Source organism: Gasterosteus aculeatus, chromosome 17 (assembly GCF_964276395.1).
Source record: "Gasterosteus aculeatus chromosome 17, fGasAcu3.hap1.1, whole genome shotgun sequence".
NCBI lineage: Eukaryota > Metazoa > Chordata > Actinopteri > Perciformes > Gasterosteidae > Gasterosteus > Gasterosteus aculeatus.
The window spans coordinates 19,711,528-19,733,595 of record NC_135705.1 but is presented as its reverse complement, the minus strand read 5'-3'; the positions used below and the strand labels follow the sequence as shown (position 1 = coordinate 19,733,595).

The 22,068-nt window shown below is 47.8% G+C and overlaps 2 protein-coding genes across 5 annotated transcripts; one reads left to right on the top strand and one right to left on the bottom strand.

The window, feature by feature from the left end:
* The first annotated feature begins 1,301 nt into the window (after positions 1 to 1,301).
* On the top strand, positions 1,302 to 12,471 carry lamb3 (laminin subunit beta 3). Its single transcript, XM_040203163.2, has 21 exons — positions 1,302 to 1,495; positions 2,418 to 2,572; positions 5,355 to 5,469; positions 6,086 to 6,159; positions 6,265 to 6,456; positions 6,639 to 6,702; positions 6,779 to 7,090; positions 7,247 to 7,435; positions 7,526 to 7,681; positions 7,785 to 7,978; positions 8,090 to 8,186; positions 8,586 to 8,958; positions 9,077 to 9,237; positions 9,348 to 9,559; positions 9,731 to 9,937; positions 10,055 to 10,199; positions 10,365 to 10,572; positions 10,722 to 10,863; positions 10,950 to 11,126; positions 11,446 to 11,602; positions 11,689 to 12,471. The coding sequence occupies exons 1-21, from the start codon at positions 1,471 to 1,473 to the stop codon at positions 11,826 to 11,828; spliced, it is 3,495 nt and encodes a 1,164-aa protein (XP_040059097.2). The 5' UTR covers positions 1,302 to 1,470; the 3' UTR covers positions 11,829 to 12,471.
* Positions 12,318 to 21,577, bottom strand: LOC120834852 (calcium/calmodulin-dependent protein kinase type 1D). Of its 4 annotated transcripts, none has more exons than XM_078092328.1 (15): positions 20,660 to 20,780; positions 19,716 to 19,827; positions 19,514 to 19,630; positions 19,330 to 19,387; positions 17,500 to 17,625; positions 17,166 to 17,240; positions 16,930 to 17,068; positions 16,454 to 16,577; positions 16,047 to 16,122; positions 15,654 to 15,766; positions 15,298 to 15,376; positions 15,084 to 15,171; positions 14,080 to 14,381; positions 13,416 to 13,512; positions 12,318 to 13,285 (listed from the first exon to the last, which is right to left on the bottom strand). In XM_078092328.1, exons 5-14 carry the CDS (start codon positions 17,601 to 17,603, stop codon positions 13,449 to 13,451), a joined length of 1,164 nt encoding a protein of 387 aa, XP_077948454.1. In that variant the 5' UTR covers positions 17,604 to 17,625; positions 19,330 to 19,387; positions 19,514 to 19,630; positions 19,716 to 19,827; positions 20,660 to 20,780; the 3' UTR covers positions 12,318 to 13,285; positions 13,416 to 13,448. The 4 variants fall into 4 exon arrangements, with proteins under 4 accessions (XP_077948454.1, XP_077948453.1, XP_040059111.2 ...); XM_078092327.1 differs by having other exon boundaries at positions 19,330 to 19,390; positions 20,660 to 20,755; XM_040203177.2 differs by lacking the exons at positions 19,330 to 19,387; positions 19,514 to 19,630 and having other exon boundaries at positions 20,660 to 21,577.
* Between the last annotated feature and the right edge of the window lie 491 nt (positions 21,578 to 22,068).

The window sequence follows — 22,068 nt, the reverse complement described above, 5'->3', positions numbered from 1 at the left end:
AAGGGATAAACGGTGTAACTTCAACTTTTCCATCCATTCTGGACCTCACGTTTTTACTTCACCGGACCGAACAGCTTCTAATTAAATGACACACCGATGTAACTAATAGCGCGGATATGCCGCCTCTCTGAGGCCTGCAGCACATGCCGGCCACAGGGGTGACTTACCGGCACACCTGAATGAGGTGGACCCATCATTGTATTCATCAGGGTTACTCACACGAGTGTGTGTGCGTGTGTGTGCAATCCATCTTTTCTCCACATCTTCTATAATAACCACAATAACAACAATTACCGATTCAGGTTTCAGTATCCAGTGGCTGTAATTACCCCCCCCCCCCCCCCCCCCCCGATTTATGTTTCCTGGCTTATCTGCTCTGCGTTGATGTCCAGGCAGCTTTTGCTCTGTTTCACCGTAACCACGGCGGAGAGGAGGCGGCGTGCCGCTGTGGGGAAGGCGTGACGCTGCGTGTCTGGAACTGTACGTGCGCCCTGGTCTCTGAGTGTGTGTTTGCTTGAGTCGCGTCAGAAGACACACCCTGGACTTAGTCAGTGTGTCTGTGCAGCGCAGCACACCGCCCGGCGAAGCCTTATCACGGCCTGCAGGGCATGTGTTGTGTCTGGGGAGGGAGGAGTGCCCCCCCACACACACACACACACACACACACACACACACACAGTGCCTGGGCTGTTTTCTCAATAGAATTGACCTCAAAGCAATAAACACACTGTAACCAGATGACTATAACAAATAGCTCGGGTGTTATGGATCGATACTCCGGTATCACATCCTGACATGAGTGAGACTTTGTCGAGACATGCAAGTTCAAATTCTGGCATTTGTGGAATTTCGCTGTCTGTCTGTCACCTGGAACGGAGGCAAACATCCACACGGGCCGCTGGCGTTCTGTAGTGAGCCTAATAACTAAAACCAACGCGCTGCCAGCAGTGACAGTTTGGGCTGTAAGTACACAGGAAACAAACTTGCTTTAAAATTGTGCGTGCGAGTGGCGCGCGGTGTCACATGTCGGCCCATTGCATCATGGAACAGAGCTTCAGCCACCCGAGTTATAAACTGAGCTATTTGTGTTTCTGGTGTAGTATTTCATTTGATACAGATACAGCGAGCATCAACGACGATAACCGGTCATGAAGTCAGTAGTAACGGCGTGTAGCACCTTATTTCAGTCAGCTTGCGGCTGTGTCTTTGTGTGCGTGTGTTGATTCATGTAGAGAGGGCGTGGAGGGGAAGGGTGTGACTCTGACAAACGCTGTATCACGGCGTGCAGGTGAGTCCGGCTCTATAAAGCAGCAGCTTGGCAACGGCGCAGTTTAAAAGAGGAAAAAAAGACGCATTTGTAGATCACATACTGGCTGAGTCTCATCAGCAAATACACCGTTAGCTGTTCCGGCTCGCCGACATTTCATGGTGTCTATCTGTTCCAGACTTTTTTAATTGGAGGGACGAAACATGAGAATACTTTTACTTCTATCTGGTAAGATTTCTTTATCTATTTTCATTTTGCCTCGATGTTTAAATTTTGTCTTTGAACTTTGTCCTGAAACTTTTAACACCACACGTTTACAACAGCGTGCAGGTCTTTCATCATCCGACTGCACGTCTGTACAGCAGAGAGGAGAAATACGCCTGTCATCAAAGCTTATATATGTATATATATATATATATATATATATATATATATATAAGACTAATACTAACAAGCAGTTGACGATTGTGACGTCTCTGTGTGCTTTGATTGTATGTAACATTGCTGACATTTGCTTATTAGTGAGTACACTGTGATTTGTGTATTGTGTGTTTACTTAAAGATTACGGAGGTCATAGTTTTACCGTGACAATCGCAGTAGCAAAGGTACTTTGAAAAATCCTCATACCCAAAACACTTGGGAACCCACACACACACACACACACACACACACACAGCAGGGCACCGATTGGCGACCGGTTGCAATCGATCAGTTAATTAATATCGATAGTTCCATTTTCTGCTTGCTAATAATAAATCCCATCAGTGATGGAGAAGCCCACTTCATGCTGGTTTACCGTATTTACCGTAGGAAGTATTTGCACAGAGACGGAGTCGAAGGTTTACGCGTTGTTGGCTCGCGGCTCGAGGTCGCAGTGAATCAATACAGAAATTGTTTAATCCCGATGAAACGAAACAAGAACACGTTTGTTTTCAGAGATCAACCGTGTTCTTGTCATGAATACGCAGTTTGTGTTAATCTCACGTCGTTAAAGTGCCGCGTGCCGGATAAAGAGTCGGCGATCCTTGAAGGGCCGCTGAACTGGACTATTGATGATTTCTTTTTTTTGTGCCTGCCGTTGTTCCCGCATACGTGCTTAAAACGTGTTGTAACCCTGCGTGTCGTTTGCCGGCGTCTTCCTCCTGACAGCCATCGCCGCAGCGTCACAAGCCCAGACTGACTGCTCCCGGGGGGCTTGTTACCCCCCCAGCGATGACCTGCTGTCGGGCAGGACTCAGCTGCTCCACGCCTCCTCCACCTGCGGCCTCATGGGCTCCGAGATCTACTGCACGCCGTACCAGCAGGTAGGAGCCCCGTCTCGCAGGACACCAAAAAAAAGCCACCATCAATCACCTCTCCCTGGCCACGCACGGCCTCCACGTGAGGCCTGCTCGGTGGGGAGGCGAGCGGCGCAGGGGTCACGGTAAGCATACAGCCAGGATGGAGGCTGCTGGCACTGAATCCAGACTCTTTCACCAATGAACCGAGGCGTTTGTGAAAGAGTCTGATTCCGGTGCCAGAGCGCCGTGTTGCAACTGTACTCTTTGACCGAGCGAGTCTGAATGAAACGCGCCTGCTGCCTCAGCACAAACACCCCGTCGCGGGGATTCAAACGCGGGTTTTGTAACGAGTTTGACATCCGGTTGCGGCGTGTTGCAAGAGAGCCCCACTAAGTGAGACGAACCCCGTCGTTTGTGACACACACTTTCTCTGTGGCGTCGTGTGTGCAGAGGTGTTCTGAAACGGCATTTAGGCCCGTGCACTTTACGACGACGCGAGGATTTTGAAACCCAACAGCAGCAACAAAGAGGAACGTTTGCGTTGAGTGCGCCCCAGGGAACGGATAGCTGTGTTAGGCGTGGACTCTTTAAGGCGTCCCCTTTTCCTTTTTTTTATGCCCGAGCCGCACCTTGTCAGGACCGTCTCATAACACCGGCCACGAGGAAGACGAAAGCGCTCGCTGCCGTCTTACGAAAGCGGTCGGAGCGTGTTGTTCTCTGGTGTGTCACCGGCCTGCAGACTCTGGAGGGAATACTGTGTGATAGTCAGTGAGAATGCTTTTATACTCCTGTCTGTGGAACGGGCCGACGCGTCAGTGAGAGCCGTGAAGCCCCCCCCCCCCCCAATACCCCACATCGCTTGTTGGGAGAATGCTGCATTTTTCCTACGTACATTTGGGTTTATTGCAGAAAGCTACCTTCTACACTCTGCTTACATGTTGCAGACTTTTAGCCCCATTTTAAGAAATGTATGTGTTTATATTCCGCTGTCTAAGGTTTACTGATATATATCATTTTGTAGATCAAAACATCCAAAAAAACCTCATTGCCTTCAAGTGGAGGAAGTGTCATTTCAGGGTTTTAGAACTCATGCCTGCTATTTTTGTTTGAATCAGGTCTGCACTTTTATATCAACCCTCATTATTTTAATGAGTTGATCTCAAATTTCAAGAGGAAAGTCTTCCCTAAAATCGATGATGTACTCTTGAGTTTCTTTGGTCTTATTTTGAATGAGGGGATTTCTCCATAATTATCCCAGCTGTTTTTCACATACATGCTATTATGCTATTAGTGTCAGATACTGATAACAGCACCTGCACCTTCACCAGCAACGTCAATGACGACGTCCCTCTTGTCTTTCTGCACACTTGAACGTGAAGTAGTGGCGTTAATAATGTGCAGGCACAGATTCAGTTAAACTCTTCTTATTATCACGCCCCCCGTAGACTTTAAACCACAACTAACAACCAGACAGCTGGCAGCCACTGTGTGTTAGCGTGTGTTTTACAGATTACACACTCCGGAGCCAAAATCCACAAATCTTTAAAAATTAGAAACCACGTCGGCCTACAAAGTAAAGAAGAGCCTCCCGACCGGAGTCTGTGAAAGGGTCCAGTTAGATAAGATTAGATACTCACATTTGTTAAAGTGTGTTTGACTCATGTCTGCTTCTCGCTGATGTACACAAAGACGCCCAACAACGCTGTTTAAGGATATTCAGTGTGTTACCGGTGCGTGTGGTTAGTTTAGCTAATAGTCATAAGAGCTAATCCATCAAAGGCCAAACAATTTACAGGAAGGTTTACTGATTAATGGAATTGGTTCAGAAGCACTGCTTGTTAAATGTTTTTTTTTTTTTACAGATATTTAATTGTGTCCATTTCCATCATGAAATCCTTCCATTGCATCACCTTAAAGCCATTAATGGCACCACAGAAGTCCTCAGTCACGTGTGATGATTCTCATCTTACTGTCACATAGATGCACAGTGCACGATGCTCACTGGCACAAGGAGACGTTTATGGACACGTGGGCTGTGCGGCGTTACGAGACCTCTGTCACGTCCTCGGACACATCTGAGCGACTTTTATCATTTCCCCCCCCGAGTGGGTCAAGACACATCAGCCTGCGTCACTGGGGAGGGAAACATAAGTGTGTGTTCATGTTGTAACACTCAGCAACCCAGAGGGAACTTTTGCCCCTCCTGGAGCGCGGCCATGGTCTCCAGGCCAGAGGCCCCCGGACGGGGGAGGGGGTTGGGGGGGCTTCTAGGTGTCGACCGGAGAAAGCAGGAATAACAGTGCGTACCTTCCCAAACGTAGCCCCCCGGAGCAGGAAGCAGTTTCGTCTTATTCGATACCCTGAGGAGGTTCAGGGTCAGGAGACAATACGCCACCTTCTTTCTTTCTTTTGGATCAACTTTTCATGGTTATTTATTTAAAGCTGTCTTAGACGTCTACAATAGGTTTCATATAAATTCTGACTTTTATTTCACAGTGAATTTGTATATTTTCCTCCGTTTAAAGTTGAATTGGGGCAAAGTACCCCCCCCCCTCTCCTCCCCAATGCTCTTTAGCACAATGTAAAGCTGCCAGTCGTCTGAGGCTCATTGATTTTCTGTGTGACCTGCTCGGTGACACGGCTTATCAAGCTGGCACGGCCCGGAGGAAAAAAAAGGCCAGATTTGGAAGTTGGTCTTTGGTCCTCGCACAGGGACACGACTTCACACGTGCACACGCCACACGACCACAGCGAAACTCTGCAGAAAGGTCCTTTGTCACTGATTGGTTTGCTTTCTGCTCCTCAGAGGAAGATGGAGTGTTGCCCGTGTGACTCCAGGAACCCAAACAGTAGGCTGGCCCACACTGTGCGGGACGTCCTGCCCACCTCAGGTCCAAACCGCTGGTGGCAGTCCGTGAAAGGTGGGCAAAGAACCAAAGAAAGACTTTTCTATTGGCAGGAGTAAAGTATACTATGTATTTATTTAGGAGAGTGTTTTCCTCCTCACCTCAGGACCCTCACAAATAGTTCACTTATATTAATAAAAACTGTATTACCCAATGATACAGAATATTTGAGCAGTGTGTACTAACAAGAGGGATTTCAATCCAATGCATAATACCAACACATCAATAAATATTCAAATAAAAGTGAGCCGGGTTAGAACATACATTTCAAAAGGTTATAAATTGCTAAATGGATGTCATGACATTAATTTGTTGGGCCTGGTTGACATTATCAGACATTATATCTTCTTTCACAGAAAATAGAGATGGTTTTAATATTAACAATGTTTGAGTCATTTACAAACAAGATTTTTTAATATCTAAATGTGTTCAGGAATTCATATATTAAAAGAGCTGTTAGGTTTGCATATGACCGCACAGATAGAGACACATGTGCTAAGCCGGCCTGCCTGATGGCGATGAGTGATGGAGGTCGAGCAGGATACGTACTGCGGTAATCACAGACAGCCAGAAACAAAACTAATTTGAAAGAATCCGCATGTAAACGCTGTTCTGACGCTGTGTTCTGCAGATGTGAACCCGGTCACCCTCCAGTTGGACCTGGATAACCTGTTCCAGCTGGACAACCTGGTGCTCAAGTTCAAGGTCAGAAGAGTCACCGCGGGGGTCCCATCATCATCTCATCAAAGTCCTCGCTTCGCTGTGAGGAGACCTGGGTGCTAACGGAGCCTGTGTGTTGTCGCTGTGCAGGGTCCTCGTCCCAGTTCCTTTGTCATCGAGAGGACGCTGGATAACGGGCGGTCCTGGCAGCCCGCCCTCTACCTGGCGACTGACTGTGAAGGAACTTTCCCTGGCGTCTCCACAACGCCGCCTCTGCGCCTGGATGACACATACTGCTACACGCTGCCCCCTACTGGTGCGAACCCCTACCAGGACTACGAGGTAAGGACCAAAACACGTCTTCGTGCAATCATTATGGAGTAATATGGACATGGCCAACAGCACTGTTAATACTGTCTATTCATCCACATCATTCTGACGCTTAATAACGTGATTTATCCGTTTCAACAAGCAGATCCAATGACTTCTCTCAGCATCTCATGGCGTAAATGTCTCCTCTCCAGGTCCAGTTCAGTCCTCTGCGTCAGTACGCCAATGTCCCCACTACTAAAAGCCAAATGATAGAAGGTAAGTCACCCAGCTTCATAAGGGAGTACAGCCGGGGGAAGGCTGCGGCCCGCTGACTGACCGCTGTCTCACACAGATGTGTCTGGGTTAACGGGACTGAGGGTGAGGTTCACCGAGCTGGGAGACGTGCCGCGTCCTCCGGGCAGAGCTTTCAGCAGGTTCTACGCCCTGAGGGAGATGAGGGCGATGGGCAGCTGCATGTGTCACGGGCACGCCAACCGATGCCTGCCCGACACCGGCAGCAACCAGCTGCCAGACGGCGTACAGGTCCACCCTCAGTGTGACTGCCAGCACAACACAGCGGGGGTCAACTGCGAGCGCTGTGCGGAGCTCTTCCAGGACCTGCCCTGGAGGCCTGCTGAGGAGGGCAACCCCCACACCTGCAAACGTAAGACCCCCCACCCTCACCTGCTCCAGGTCTCAGTGACCAGCAGTATGGTGCTTTATTTGAAGAAGGCCACTTAAGGTCAGATGCATGAAGTGACGCGTGTCACGAAGGAGGCAGATGCTGCGTACTGACCCTCGGCCCTCTCTCTCCCCCCAGGCTGCGAGTGCAACAACCACGCCCAGCGCTGCCGCTTCGACCCGGCGCGGTACGAGGCCAGCGGGAGGAGGAGCGGAGGCGTGTGCGAGGGCTGCGCGCACCACACCGCGGGGCCAAAGTGTGACCAGTGTGCCGCGGGCTTCCAGCCCAACCCCCGCAGCCAAATGGACCGCCCCGACGCCTGCATCCGTGAGTGCCGTTCACCCGCCAAACGGCAGGCGCTCTGAACTCGGCGCCGGCCCCGAAATCTGACAGGTGTGTTTTGCGTTTGGTCGGCAGGCTGCATCTGCAACGCCGACGGGACGGTGAACGGGGGCCGGTGTGACGAGAGCACCGGATCCTGTCTGTGCAAAGAGAACGTTGAAGGTCCCCGCTGCGACCGCTGCGTGAGGGGCTACTACGACCTGAGCCCCTCCAACCCTCTGGGCTGCTCCGGTGGGTCATCCTGACAATAAGTCATCTATATGCTACTACTACGCCACTCCCAGGAGGCCACTTTCTCTCCACCACGACCTCTGACGTTACCTCTGCTTTCCAGAGTGCTCCTGTTCTCCAGACGGCTCCCTGTCCGACGCTTGTGACCCGATTACCGGCCAGTGTACCTGTCGCTCCCACTTCCGAGGCCTGAAATGTGAAGTGTGTTCACAAGGCTACTGGAAACCGCCCTTCACAGGGTGCTGCCAGGCCTGCGGCTGTGACCCCACCAGGTCATACGGGGACACCTGTGACCAGGTGTGACCTCTCCCCAGCAAGCATACGGGGGGATATTTAACTTAACTTTGAATAATTGGAGTGATAAATAAGAACCTGGATGGAGGTAAACAGTCGCGTCCATGTCTGCAGGTGACGGGTCAGTGTCAGTGCAGGCCGGGCTTCGGAGGCCTGAAATGTACAGAGTGCGCAGAGAACACGTACGGAAACCCTCTCACCGGCTGCAAGCGTGAGTGATTTCACCCTTTGACTGCGGGGCGGTTGGCATGTACGACCTTTACCCCAGTGAGGTTTAGTTTTGTTTGCTGTGTTGCACATGGAAAAACAAAGTTGACCTTGTTTTGAACACGTGGTTTATAAAATTCCCATTTGAACACAGCCTTGTATGTACCTTAGACTCACACATTTAGCACTGGCTATTTACAGCTTGTAAACCAGTTTGAACCAGATTAACAGGTCAATCCTTAATGCCCATAAGGACATGAACCCTGCATGGTGTATTATTCAACCTTAAAGTGGGTCTCTTCCTGAGGATCTGGGCCATTTCCAGTCTTGGCGGAGGGGTTTATCTGCTGAGCGCACTGGAGGAATTGGGCCTTCTCTCCTGATCTTCTTGTCTCTCCTCCAGCGTGCCGCTGTGATGCTGAAGGAACTCTTCCAGAGGTTTGCGACAAGCAGACGGGAGCCTGCTTGTGTCGGCCCGGGATCAGCGGGACCCGCTGTGACTCGTGCAGTCGAGGACACTGTGACTCCTTCCCCGGCTGCGAGAAATGTCCCTCCTGCTTCTTCACGCTGGACGCCCAAAGAGAGAAGCTCAGCTCCGCTTTGGAGAAACTCTCCCTCAGGGTACCTTCCCGCCCCGGCGACGGGGACCTGGGGAACTTCACACCTCGCATCCGAGTACTGGAGGCCAGCCTGAGCCTGATCCAGAAGTCCATCTCCCTCCCACCCGGCGTCGCCGTACAGGTGGATGATGCTGTGTCTGAACTCAACAAGCTCAGGTGAGAAGATTCAAAACACCAACGGACGCTTTGTAAGCGTCCCATCGCGCTTGTGCTGATCATGCATGTAATTTCTTCTCCCTTTGTTTTTATCTCACTAATGACCAATTGAACACAGAGACAAGGTGGACAAGATTAACGATGACCTTTCACCTCTGGAGAGAGCTCCTGGTCTGGACTCGGAGCTGGACAGACTGCAGGCTCTGCTGGACAGCCTCACTCTGGTGTACAAGGCCAAGGTTGACGGAAAGGACAACTCTGTCAGTCCAAACAATACAGGTGAGACATCAATACTGGAAATGTGTTGAAAGGATAGAACTTTCTATTCTCGGTTTCTCAAAGAGACGTTATAAAATATATACCGACGTTGACCTTTTCTCTCCATTCAGGAGCGTTCTCCGCCATCAAGAACGCCTACAACGAGTCCACAGACGCAGCCAAGAAGGTGATTTCCACCAAGAAGCCGCTGAAGGAGTCCGCTGATATCAGAGAAGCCGCTATGGACCTCCAAAATACAGTCCAGCCAGGCAACACCAGAGACCTGGACAAGCTGAACCAGACCATGGCGTCCAAGCCCAACCTCACCCCCGTAGCCAAACAGGTAACATGATCATTCAGCGTGGAGATGCATTATTAGCGTCTTACGTATTTTCAAAAATACTGCTTTGAAATGTGTTCCAGACCAAAACCTCTCTTGGAGGTAGCGAAGAATCATTATTCATTGATTCTTTTACCCAATGGGACCCAAGCTCACTCGTGTCCTTCCCTCCAGGTCTGTGGCAGTCTCCGCTCGGAACCGTGCACCCCTCTGCAGTGTGCGGGCGGAGATCTGTGTCCCCCGGACGGAACGCCGCCGTGTGAGAAGGGCGAGGTGTGTGTGGGCGCCCTGCCTTTGAGCAAGAGGGCCGACGCTGATGCCAAAGACGTGAAGGGGCGCCTGGACAAGCTCACTGGGAAGATCACAGATGCCGCGGAGAAGGTACACGAACGCGCTTGCGTCTCTTTTGTTGATGTTTTGGATGCTTTCACAGGAAATTCTCATTACTGCGTAAAAACAATGGAGATTCTGAAGCTTTAATTCAACAATTGCCTACAGCTCCAGCAAACACAAGAGACAACCAACCAGGTAAGAAAGTCTGCAGAGAAGCTTTCCAATAAGATGAAGCGGGCCAGAGACGCGCTAGAAGACGACTTGAAAGACACGCAGGACCTTGTGAACAAGCTCAAAGATTTCCTATCAGGTAAAGCAGGTTTTGGTGCAGAGGGATGAGTGACAGCCTGATAGGCGACAGGACGGGTCGTGGTTTCGGTAGAAATGGCGCATTATGCGTGGATTCATGAGAAGGTGACACCGTGTTTCTTCCTCTGCCACCTCGGCTTCCAACTTGTCCTGTTTTGGTCCGCAGACCCGTCCTCCAACCTGACCCATATCCAGGAGGTGAGCGACTGGATCCTGAACGCCAAACTGCCTCTCAACCTGGCAGATCTGATGAAGAAGCTGGAGGAGCTGAAGAACCTGGCGGACAGTCTACCAGACAGCTCGTCCGTGTTGAAAGAGGCCGAGCCGCAGCTGGACGCGGCCCGGAAACTGCTGCAGGAGGCCCAGGACGCCAGGTGGGCCTCCCTGATGCTTCACTCTTGTTAACACTTTTTTCTAGAGGCGTATGGGGCGCTGCATCAGCCTTCCTCGCCTCCTAACAAGGAACTCTCTGATAGTGTCCAAATGGTGTTAAGGACGTTCTTCTCTGGCTGCCTATCCACAGGGACACGGCCCTGGGAGTAAAAGCCGACGTGGATGGCTTGCTGGATGCCTTTGGCTCGGGGGAAGGCTCCCTCTCTGACCTGGAGGATAGACTGCAGGCGACCATGGACAACATCGACAACCTGAACAGCAGCCTGACCAAGGTAAGAAGCATGGATACACGTCCCATTGGTTCCCGTCAAAGCTGCTCTGCACGCCTCACTGAGCTGTCGGGGTTCTCCTCGTGCAGGCCAAAGACCAGCTGAGCCCGGCCGAGAAGGCTCTCGATGATGCATCCGACCTAATAAAGCCAATGAAGCCTCAGCTGGACGAGCTCAAGGACCTGCTGAAGACTGTGGTCCCGCTGGTCCAGAATGTTACGGATAATGCAGAAAGCGCTGAGGATGAAGCCGCTGCAGCAAACGAGGTGGGAAATATCCACATTTGCTTTATCAAGGATCCGGTTTAGATAAGCAGTGGGCTTAACTTACAGCTGTTTGTATCCTTCAGCGTCTAATACTGCAAAGTTAAGCTTCAAGACGTAGTGAATTAGTATCAATGTACAATAACAATTTAAAAAGGTGAGACGTTTAAGTGGTGAATTGAATATAAAAGAAAAGCAAGTCAAGAACAGCAAATATCTGTAACGCTGAGTAACTGAAAGTGTCCTTGGGAAGGATTTGGTGAGACGTGAAACTATTAAATGTGTTTGATTGAGGTTTTGAAATGTGTCAACGTGTTCGTAGGACCTGCTGACCCTGGAGGACCAGCTGGACCGTCTTAAGGACCAGGCTCCCACCACGGGCTCAGGAGGACCGGAGTTGGGGGATCGAGTGGCAAAGCTGCAGAAGGACGCTGGAGCTCTGGCCAACTCCACTAACGAGATGATGACGGCCCTGGAAGGTAATAGAGCTAAAAGACCCTGGAGGATGTGTCTTTTGTCTTTGCTAGATGCCGGCTCACTCCTCGTTCTCCGCTGCGTTCCCCAGGTAAAGCAGATTCCCTCCGCGGGCTGCAGGACGAGATCCGTCAGAAGTCAACAAAGCTCGAAGGACTCGACGCTAAGCTTAAAGAACTTTTGGACCAACTTCGTCAGAAGGGCCAAGACCTCAGCATCTGTCAAGGCTGAAGACCTCCGAGCAGAGCAGCATCTGCTCCTGCCACGGGAAGCACAACTATCCACTTCAGGAAGGGGACCATTCCGTCCTCTTCTCTGACAGTCGTCAAAAGAATTGTGGGAAATGTAGAAAGTTCTAACTGGGGGTTGGTTGACATGGAGTTGGAGTGATTGTTACATGGTTGATATGTGGAGCACAACAGGAGGGGAGGGGCAGTGGATAAACAAGACTTTCACCAAGGAGACTAAAGTTAATCCTGGACATTATGTAACGTTGTTGATGTATTTCTCAATAGCCCTAGACAAGTAGCTTTGTCACTAAACCTAACCAATATTGCACAACATTAACTGGGGGGCATCGGGTTTTTCTAAAAGCACTATACTGATCATACTAACATCACATCTATAGCTGGTATATTGAAAAATACCCTTTGAGTGTACCACATGTCATATATAAATATATATATATATTTTTTTTTTCATCATGAGAAAAAGACCATAACTTGTGCAAACACATTTTATTTAACGGCAAAACACTCAATTATTGAATATTTCGCAACTGAAATGTATGTTGAATGTTGTATTGTTTGTTTGTTTTTTTTGTATACATTGTGCAGAATCCGCAGTATTTAAATTAAAGCCTGCTAATACTTAAGCTTCATTGGAGATCTATCGAACACAACGATCATGAAGATAAGTTATTACATACTTTCTGAGAAAATATTATACAAAAATAATCATGTAAGTCACTACATCTGTGAACTCTGAATCCTCCATGGCATCATTAGAGTTGAGGGCTTCCCACTAGCTTGTGGCACTTGATGAGCAGCTTATGCATGCGTCGCTAAACACACTGGCAGTCGGTGACTCCACCCGCGTGGCTCCATGCGTAATAAAAACGACCATCCTCCCTCCTCGTCAGGGAGGAAACTGGACGTATAATTCGTCAGTGCAGCATGAATGGGGAAATAATAACACATGGTACTTTCCCTCCTTCGCTTACAGTGCGTTCAGTATCTAGAATACGTTTATCAGCCGTGTAAGCCGTTCCATTCCATTTTCAATGGACAGCCACGTCCGTCATATAGGATGAAAACGTTAAAAAGCTTTGACATCCTCTAAATGTTAGAGGACATACACAACTTTTAAAATGCTAAAATAAGTCTAAAGCATTTTAAAAGTCCTGTATGTCCTCTAAAGGACATGTATTTAGTTATACATGTACTTATACATAAATATAAGTATTTAGTTATATAGAGCACAAATGTCACCTATGTGATGCTTATGCTCGATTGTAATCGACGAATTCCTGTTTAAGGGCCCGTGGATTACAGATATGTAACCATTCCATGTTAAAGTGTTTTTATAGTGCAGATATGCTGTCTGCGTTTCACAAGACGGAAGCCCCGCAGACGTTTGAGCACCTCCATATCCAGAGAGACGTCACTGAGCGCCGTCAGCTCAGCAAACTAAGAAAGAGACATTTTGAAAAGTTAGTTATAATCGCGTGCAGGTCTGAGTCACTCATTCGAAGAGCCAGCATGAAATGTGTGTCTGAGACAGACAGACAGACAGACAGACAGACAGACGGCCGCGTACCTGCATGAGATTCATCTGAGGCGAGACAGCCAATCACATGACAGAACACACTCCGGACTGAAGCGGCTGCTCCTTCCTCTGGGACACGTCATCCATGCTGTGACATGTCACACACAACACGGCTTAGAGACACACACACACACACTATTCCAGCTCTGTGGCAGTGAACAAGTGTTGAGTGCACATGTATTCACCCCCTCACAAAGATCTGGTGCGACCAATCGCCTTCATAAGGCACATTTGCAAGTCACATAGTTAGTAAATAGGGTCCACGTGACTCAGTATGAATACACGTGTTCTGTGGCGGCCTCAGAGCTCGTTGGAGAGTAACTGCAGTAACGTCATGTCACGGACAACACATGGTTTCATGGATAAGTTGTGCGCACGACATGTCAGCTGGGATCAGATGACCGCTCAGCATATGAGGTCTTTGAGAGGTGTCCGGTGTCCAGAACACGACGGTCCTTGTACCATGAGATCCTTGTGCGTGCGCCCTGTTTATCACAGTATATATGTTGGTGCTGGAAAATCAAACCTTTGAGTAGCCTTGACACATGACTTGTGTGTGTGTGTGTCTCCTGTTGCAAACATGAAATATCCTGTTCTGATGATTTTACACCGGTGTCAAGGGGTAAAGCCGTGAAGGGGGCGCCGGAACTCTCACCTCTTAGATGGCCTGAAAGGAGCGTCCACCTCCAGGGGGAAGTTCTTGACCTGTCTCGGCCCCTCAGAGGGGAGGGCGGGGCCGGGCTCACCGTGGCCGTCCCTCACAAGTGGACACTCAGAGGTGCTGCAGGACGGACGGAGGGGGTTCCCGTTCGGGTGGAAGGCGTCGGTCTTGTCGCGGCGCGGCCCCGCCGCCTCCTGGTCCCCCTGGGCGGCCTGTGCCGTGACGTTGCACGGCTCACTGAGGGACGACTGCAGCTTCTTCATGTGGTGGATGGCTGAGGCCGCGTTGAAGGCTTGCTGTTTAGCGGCACACAAAGCGAGAAGGTTCTACTGGTGCTGCCGACACAGTACAGCTTGACCGTCTGCCGTGAACCCCCCGTGTTAAAAAAAAGGGATTCACGGTAGATATCCCAGGTAAAAAAGGCTAAATAAAATATAATGTACATTTACATCTAACATTAAGACCCATTTGTCTTTATTAAAGGTTTTCTAAAGGTTTGAATATGCCGATTTCTCCTTTCACTTCCCATATAGATAGATAGATAGATACTTTATTGATCCCTCAAGAGGGACATTTTGGTATCACAGCAGCATGTACAGGGAAGAAAATAGAATAAAAAGATACACATTATATACAATATAATAAGATATAAATATTAAATTATTAAATAAAATTAAATAAACTAAAACAAAAGAATAACCTTCCAAAAGAGACAATAATAATAATTTGTAAAAGGAGAAGAGGAAGAGGAAGAGCAGCAACATCACAGCAGTACAGGGTTGTTATTGTCATTATTTAGCCTGGGATGATTTGTTGTATATGATAGCGAACAGACAGTAGTCGTATGAAGCCCCTGTTCTTGTCATCCGCTCGTCGCTATATTTACGCATCGTCTCTTACGTTGCAATAAAAAGAGATATGTCTGCTCACCCTGCATCTGTGTTTTGTGGTTCCGCGCATGTGGTTGAGATACAGAAGCAGTGTCGAGAGTCACTCACCTTCCATTTGGATTTGGAGAAGTTCCTCTCTATCTGCTCACTGACGGACTGATAAATGTCCACGTCTTTAGCCGTGTTCTCCGCAATCCTGCAACCAAGTGACGGACAGGAGGTCATTTGGAAAACAACTAAATGCGTTGTGTGTCTGCGTGTGTGTGTGTGTGTGTGTGTGTGTGTGTGTGTGTGTGTGTGTGTGTGTGTGTGTGTGACTCACCATGGGTGTCTGAGAGCCTGCTCGGTGAGGAAGCGTTTCTTGGGGTTTTTCTCCATCATGTTCCTGATGAAGTCTTTGGCTGTTAACAGGTAGCATGCTTATCCGTTAATGTCTGATTACAATGCAGCCAGAACACATTGATAAACATTTGGTCGCCAACATCTATGAATTTGACAGAGACCACGTGTGGCAGCTCTGTTTGCTTTCTGTTCAGTTTAAAAAAAAGGACTACCACATTAAAAAAGGCTGTTCCTCCTTAAACCGCCATTTACTTTGACGTATTCATGAATTAGTTTGGACCGTTCAGGAGTGTCGCTGTTTCTGTCACAGCGAGTCGTCTCTGGTTGTGTCCGCACCTGACTCCGAGATGTCGTCCCAGAACGGGGAATGGAAGGCGTACTCGGCTCTCATGATCTTTGAAAACAGGCGCGTCTCGTTGTCTTCAAAGAATGGCGGGTAGCCGCAGAGCCTGCAGAGACAAGCAAGAAGCAACCAGGGACTTTTACAACTGTACCCGACCCTCATACAACTTTTACAACCTTTGAATACGCTACGGCTGAGGCTTCATCCAATGGATGCTAGACTTTTGTCCACCCAAATAGTTTATGCATTGACTCCACGACCAGTGAAAATGAACATAATCTCTTCATGGGGACCGATTGGTGCATAACAAATAGATCCCCTCTGTTCTGCAGACCGTGGTGCATGGTTGTGAACGGCTCGCAATGAGAGGACAGACATGTACTCACAGGATGTAAGTGATGACTCCAATGGACCAGCAGTCCACTGCTTTGCTGTAGGGCTTCTGGGCCAAAACCTCCGGGGCTGCAGAACGACACACAGAAATACTACTTGTTCCATGCAGGTCCTCCGATGTTTATGTTCATAGTGTGGTGACGGGAGATGATCCACTGTGATGTGTTGTTGTTTTGGGGATTTCAAGTGTTACAAACTATATTGTGAGAAGTCAGTTCAGATTATTACATCTTTACCGGTATAAATCCCACCAATGGAACATGATTGTGTCATAGATGATTTATCAACCAGAGACCCACTAACTGCTAATAGTGTAAACATTTGAGCATGAGATTATTACATAATCTCATGCTCATCTCATGCATAATCTCAACGTGTGCGCGCGTGTCCAGTAACTCACCAACGTATCCCGGTGTGCCGCAGGCTGTCGACATCACACCGTGCTCCAACGTCTTAGACAGACCAAAGTCACTCACCATGATCTTTGAATTCTTATCTGTACTATAGTACAGCAGGTTCTCCGGCTGCTCAGAGACATGGAGAGACACACCGAGGGAGAGAGAGAAGGAGGCACACTGTGAGAGGATAACGTCATTGTGCGGCTGTCAACTTACTGAACTGTACGTATTTTATAATATGATTATTGAATATTTGAACTCAAAGTATAATGAAATGGTGTAGATGTAAAGTTGTCTATGCATTTCATAAAACACTGGTTTAATATTTCAGCGCATTAGTATGATGAACTTTGGGAGCATCTCTGTTTAAAGACTCTGTTATTGTTCTGGTTATTTGAACATCCCAGCTTTATATGTTCTTTCTTCTGGGTGACGATTAGTGTGTGTGTGCGTGTGCGTGTGTGTGTGTGCGTCTTACCTTCAGGTCCCTGTGTACGATGCTGTTTTGGTGCAGGTAGCTGACAGCCTGCAGCACCTGTTGGATCACTGTGCTGGCGTCCTTCTCAGTGTAAACGCCCCTCTCTATGATGCGGTCAAACAGCTCGCCGCCTGATACTCTGCACACACACTTGAATGTAATACCTGTGCACGCTTTGTGTTACCAAGGTAACGACGCTTTGTAAACGATGCGATGATGATACTGAATCCACTTACAGTTGCATGACCAGGTAATAGTGTGTTCGGCTCTCGTAGAAATCCTCCAGCCCCACCACGTTCTCGTGCTGTATCCTGACGCGGTAAGAGAGAGGCAGATGTGGAACATGTTATATTCGGCGCCGGGCTTCACGCGTGCGCATATACATGTATGCAGAATGTGGCGCGGGTTAACATTTGACCTTTGAACCACAGATTGTCTATTGACAAAGGGCGGCCGTTCAATCACAGTAACGGAGCGAAACGGAAAGAGGAGAGCGGTTCTGCCGCGGCGCTCTTTGCTAGCTGCAACGCAACAGGCGCCCCTGTGCACGCGTGTGTGCGTGTGCGTTACCTCCTCAGGACATTGATTTCATTCTCCAGCTTGCTGTGAGCGAGGTGTTTTTTCTTCAGGCACTTCAGGGCGTACATGTTTCCCGTTGTCTTCTCTCTGACCATGAACACTTCTGAAAAAGACCCCCTGCACAAAAACAGACGGGACAGAGACATGGAGTTCATGGAGCGGAACCAGACGAATGATGGTGCGGTTTGAATTTCTTCAGCAGCATCAAAGCCGAACGTTCCTTCACATCAAGACCGACGCATGAATATTTCGCGTGTAACGCACAACGAACACATGATGAGTCACTTGATCGAGGGTCTCCCAGAAGTAAGACGCATCACATCCGGTGGTGTTCCACGATTTACGCCAACCTGCTTTGTTATTGGTTTTTCCCCCCCGTGCAGGCTGAACCTGCACGCCGAGTGGGGATGCTGCATTCTGAGTGGCACCAGAAGAACCTTGACCGCAGCACCGGGCTGGTGAGCTTGGGACTAGACGTGGTCTCTTGTTTTACAGGTTCTGCTTAGTCCTGGTCTGGGTTTCAGCACGGCAGAGACGGTCAGGTGGGAGCCCCGATGTAATCTGCTGACTCACGCGTTGGTTCAGGAGGTACTGCAGCTGTGACCTGAAACGCCTCAAACCCACTAAGTGAGGCTTAAAGAACACGCCTCGTGAATGCAGCGTTGCATCACACTGACACGCTGTTCTGAATTAGGGTCACGTGACCTACTGATGCAAGTACCGAACGTTACATCTGAGTCTGTACTTTTATGTTATTTTTAAGAGGAAGACGTTTGCCTTCAACCCATTCAATACATATCGATTACATATCAATACAAATTGAAATAATAAAAGTGACTTGCATGAGCTAGAGTCCATCACACCGTGCACCTATTAATAGCTTTTAACTGGCCTTCAGTGGAGCAGGTGTACGTGCCCATTCAAGCGTGTTCTCCAACTTAGCACCACTTTTTCACTGAAAACAATGCAATGGGGCAAAGCGGTGTAAGTCCATCGCAGCAGGGTGACACACGTGTTGACACGCTTCTGCTTCCTTTTGGCACAAACACACACCTCCTCGCCTCGTGCACCCTCAGAATGCTCATCCGCCAATGTGATCGGTCCCGCTCTTAATCCTATAACAAAGTGGTGCTAGGATGTTCTGCTGCTCTGAGGTCAGCGCTCAGGATCTTCACACACACACACACACACACACACACACACACACACACACACATCTTTAAGCAGCTTTAAGGCTGCAGTTCATCTCAGAGGAAGCAACACTGCAGTTAACAGCCGAACAGCCATTTGTTACAGGTTACTGGACTGACCCGTGATGGGATCCCTGCCTGCTTCCACTTCACAGATAAAGCCAATGACAGCAAGACTATGCAGCAGCTTGCTGGAAGTTTTAGGACACTTGCTACTAATCATATTACCGTGTGGAGCCTCAGGGTTAGTGTGCACGTAATGCTTGTTAAGTCATCTTTTCTTATTCATTCCATTTCATTCCTATTGGCGATGTAACGCTGTAATGAATGTGTTTGAAGTTGATGCTGAGTTGCTGGAAATAAACCTGCAGAATTGAAGTTGTCTTGTGAAGACGGCCGGCCGGGAGGTTGAGGATGCCTCTTTCGTAAAGTTACTGGACAATTGATGAATTGATGAGTCAGAGACAACGATGACTTTTGTCCAAGCTCCAAAACGGGTTGCATCCTACATTTGCCACAACGCAGCAGTGTCTTTAGTCGTCGCCGTCCTATCAACTTATACATTATACATCGCATTGTTTTCATTGTATTTACCCATTATACAAATCTAGAGTCCCGCATGTTCCCTGACCTCCTGTCCTGGATGTGCACCAGTTATCCTCACCAAACGGGCTCCATCGAATGGCCTCCTACTGTGACAAAGGGATCCCCTGTGATTTACACGCGGCTGTCAGATTAGTTTAGTAAATATTGGTCCACTCGCACCGTCACATGTGGAAAATATGGCTACCAGCAGCCGGCTTCAGTGGCATCACCTGACCGAATGAGATTCTTTACGAATCGGTTCTACAACCAAGAAACCGTTTCGTCCCGGACGTCCACATTAGCAAATTCACAGGCCTCTGGAGTTCCTCTTCTTTCTCCAGCGTTGTCTAAAGTTGAGGTGAAACCTTGAATAAACATTGACGCTAGTTTCCTTCCCTGGTCGGTGTTCATTTCCTCATCGGCAGTACTTACGCTCCCATTTTCCCCTTGAAGTCAAACACGTCCCTGATATTATTGGTGCTTTTCTTCCAGCTGCAGATGATGTCCTTCCGCCCCATCCTGGCTCTGACGTTGCCGTAGACTCCTGAGGCACAGACAACATTGATTATTTACATTTCCCATGAGTAGTCAACCAGCCACAGTGCAGTCTAATGCCATGTCGGCCCAAAAGTGAGATTCCCGTTCATGAGAATGAGATTTCCAAAAACACAACGCTTACATCAGCATCATCCATCAAGTGAAGATCGGAAATCCAATAGGTCGATGGTCACATGATTATGTATACGAGAAGACTACCGTGGAGCCACTGTGGCACATGTTGGTCCCTCAAACATCTAAGAGCTAACTCAGTTCAGGAGAGTTGCAGCATTTTGGCTCACACAAACGGTCGGATGTTCATGACTGCGCTAATTCCCCGTTGGATGAAGCCTATTCGGGCCTGTCGGTTACACTGAATTAGAAAGCAGTGGTTAGTTAATCTCCTCCCATGGGTCAGATTAGTGGCTGATCCCTGACAGGACATTTTATAACCCTGGCCTTAGTCGGTGGCGTTAAAATAATGTTCGCTGAAATGCGCCAATATTTGGACATCCAAACATTGACATGCAAAAGTACAAAATTCATGAAAGTACCACTTAATAAATCATTGTCACATTTTTCAGATTATATATATGTTTTAAGTAATTAGTTCAATGTCAGAGACACGTGATATTGCATATATTGTACATTGACTGAACTCTGAATAACGATGAATTAAATGATTACAAATCAATTATAATATTGTCATAAAAAAACCGAAGGTACAGAAATTGCATTAATTTAATTCTAATAATCAGTTTGTTTCCAATCTAAAACGAGCTATTAGTATCGGTACACATGTCACCAAAGTAAGTTCCCTTCGTAGCGGAGTTATTTACCTGAGGAGCGGTGAGCTGGTCGTGCTGAAGAACCGAGGGGAACCGACCTACCGAGGAGAACCGGACTCAGCCGGGAGGCTGCGAGCTGCCACGCTCGGGGGGCGGGGCCTCGTCCACGAGCAGGGGGCGGGGCCTCGGTCTCAGCCGTGTTACATTCAAAGACTCCTGGAAACGGCTCGATGCTCTATGCTAGTCCTCTTTATAAATACGACCCTTGCCATTGATTTGGTTCAGTCAAGATAATTTGTACTATTGATTCTCATCTGCTTTTGACTATTCACTTGTGTAGTGGAAGTCTGACATAAAGTATATGACCTGTGAGCATTGCAGGTTTTGATCAAAATATAAAACTGATTAAAAAAAGACAAAATGATGTTAGCTGTGCCTTGTGATTTAGACATATACCTCTTCATTCTACAAAAGACAGACACAGACATAAGCTGATGAAGCAGAAAAGTATATAAGGAAAAAGTTGGATTCCTATGCGACGACCAAAAAGTGTTTCTTCAATAATTGGTATATTTGGTTAAATGCTCATATTTCAAACAGACGTAACTGGAATCACTGCAGTATTCCTGCATGCTATCGGTAGTTTTATTGTTGACCAAAAATCATTATTTGTCATTAGGTTTCAACACTTTATTTTGTTCTAGAAACACCCCCCTTTTTAATTAAGAATTATCCACGTTGCTTAAAAAAGGGATTCCTAATTGTTATATTAAACCACATAACTGTCCCTTGTGTTGACCTCAATTCCTGTAAACATGCATCCAATTTACTTTGCATGAAACACACATGCTGAGTAAAAGAAACACAAATAGCCTAATTGCATAAGTGTACAATGAGCTCATACATCTTACAATAGCAGAAGCGAATCAACCAAAGAACCCTAGAAAACATTACATTTGGGCGTGCAGCAAAGTTGACTTCAGTCACACTTAAGGCTTGATAGGGTATGTTTATTATACACATTTACCAAACACCATGGATAACTGCACCTCATCACGTAAACACTTTTTTCCAAGCTGATTTGATTTACAAAATGTAATCTATTTTTTATTTAGTGTTATTACAAATATTTTTTCAGTTCAAATCAGTCCGATGTGCAGTATTGGCATTACTAAATACGAGCATGACTAAAACTAATTTTCAGTGTGAAAGTAAAAGTCAATAAACATACTATTCCACAATATAATATTTGATTCCCGAGTCCACAGAAAGCACCGATCATATTCGTACAGGAACGTGAGGCTGTTTCACACTCCTTCCTGCAGTCACAACAAAGTGACGTCACCACGTCGCCTGGTGACGTCGTGTTGATTTTGAGCGGAGAAATTATTTATTTATAAACTGACGCAAGGGCGCTAAATCTAAAATAAACGGTGAATAAAATGTGAAAATACATTATA

Excerpts from the sequence above, each read along its gene's own strand:
- lamb3 (XM_040203163.2), top strand. The coding sequence starts at position 1,471 with ATGAGAATACTTTTACTTCTATCTG. Across the intron at positions 10,573-10,721 it reads CAGGAGGCCCAGGACGCCAG|GGACACGGCCCTGGGAGTAA; the intron begins GTGGGCCTCCCT and ends GCCTATCCACAG. Across the intron at positions 10,864-10,949 it reads TGAACAGCAGCCTGACCAAG|GCCAAAGACCAGCTGAGCCC; the intron begins GTAAGAAGCATG and ends CTCCTCGTGCAG.
- LOC120834852 (XM_040203177.2), bottom strand. The coding sequence starts at position 19,801 with ATGGGGCGGAAGGACATCATCTGCAGCTGGAAGAAAAGCACCAATAAT. Across the intron at positions 16,123-16,453 it reads CGGCACACCGGGATACGTTG|CCCCGGAGGTTTTGGCCCAG; the intron begins GTGAGTTACTGG and ends GTCGTTCTGCAG. Across the intron at positions 15,767-16,046 it reads GGAGTCATCACTTACATCCT|GCTCTGCGGCTACCCGCCAT; the intron begins GTGAGTACATGT and ends TTGTCTCTGCAG.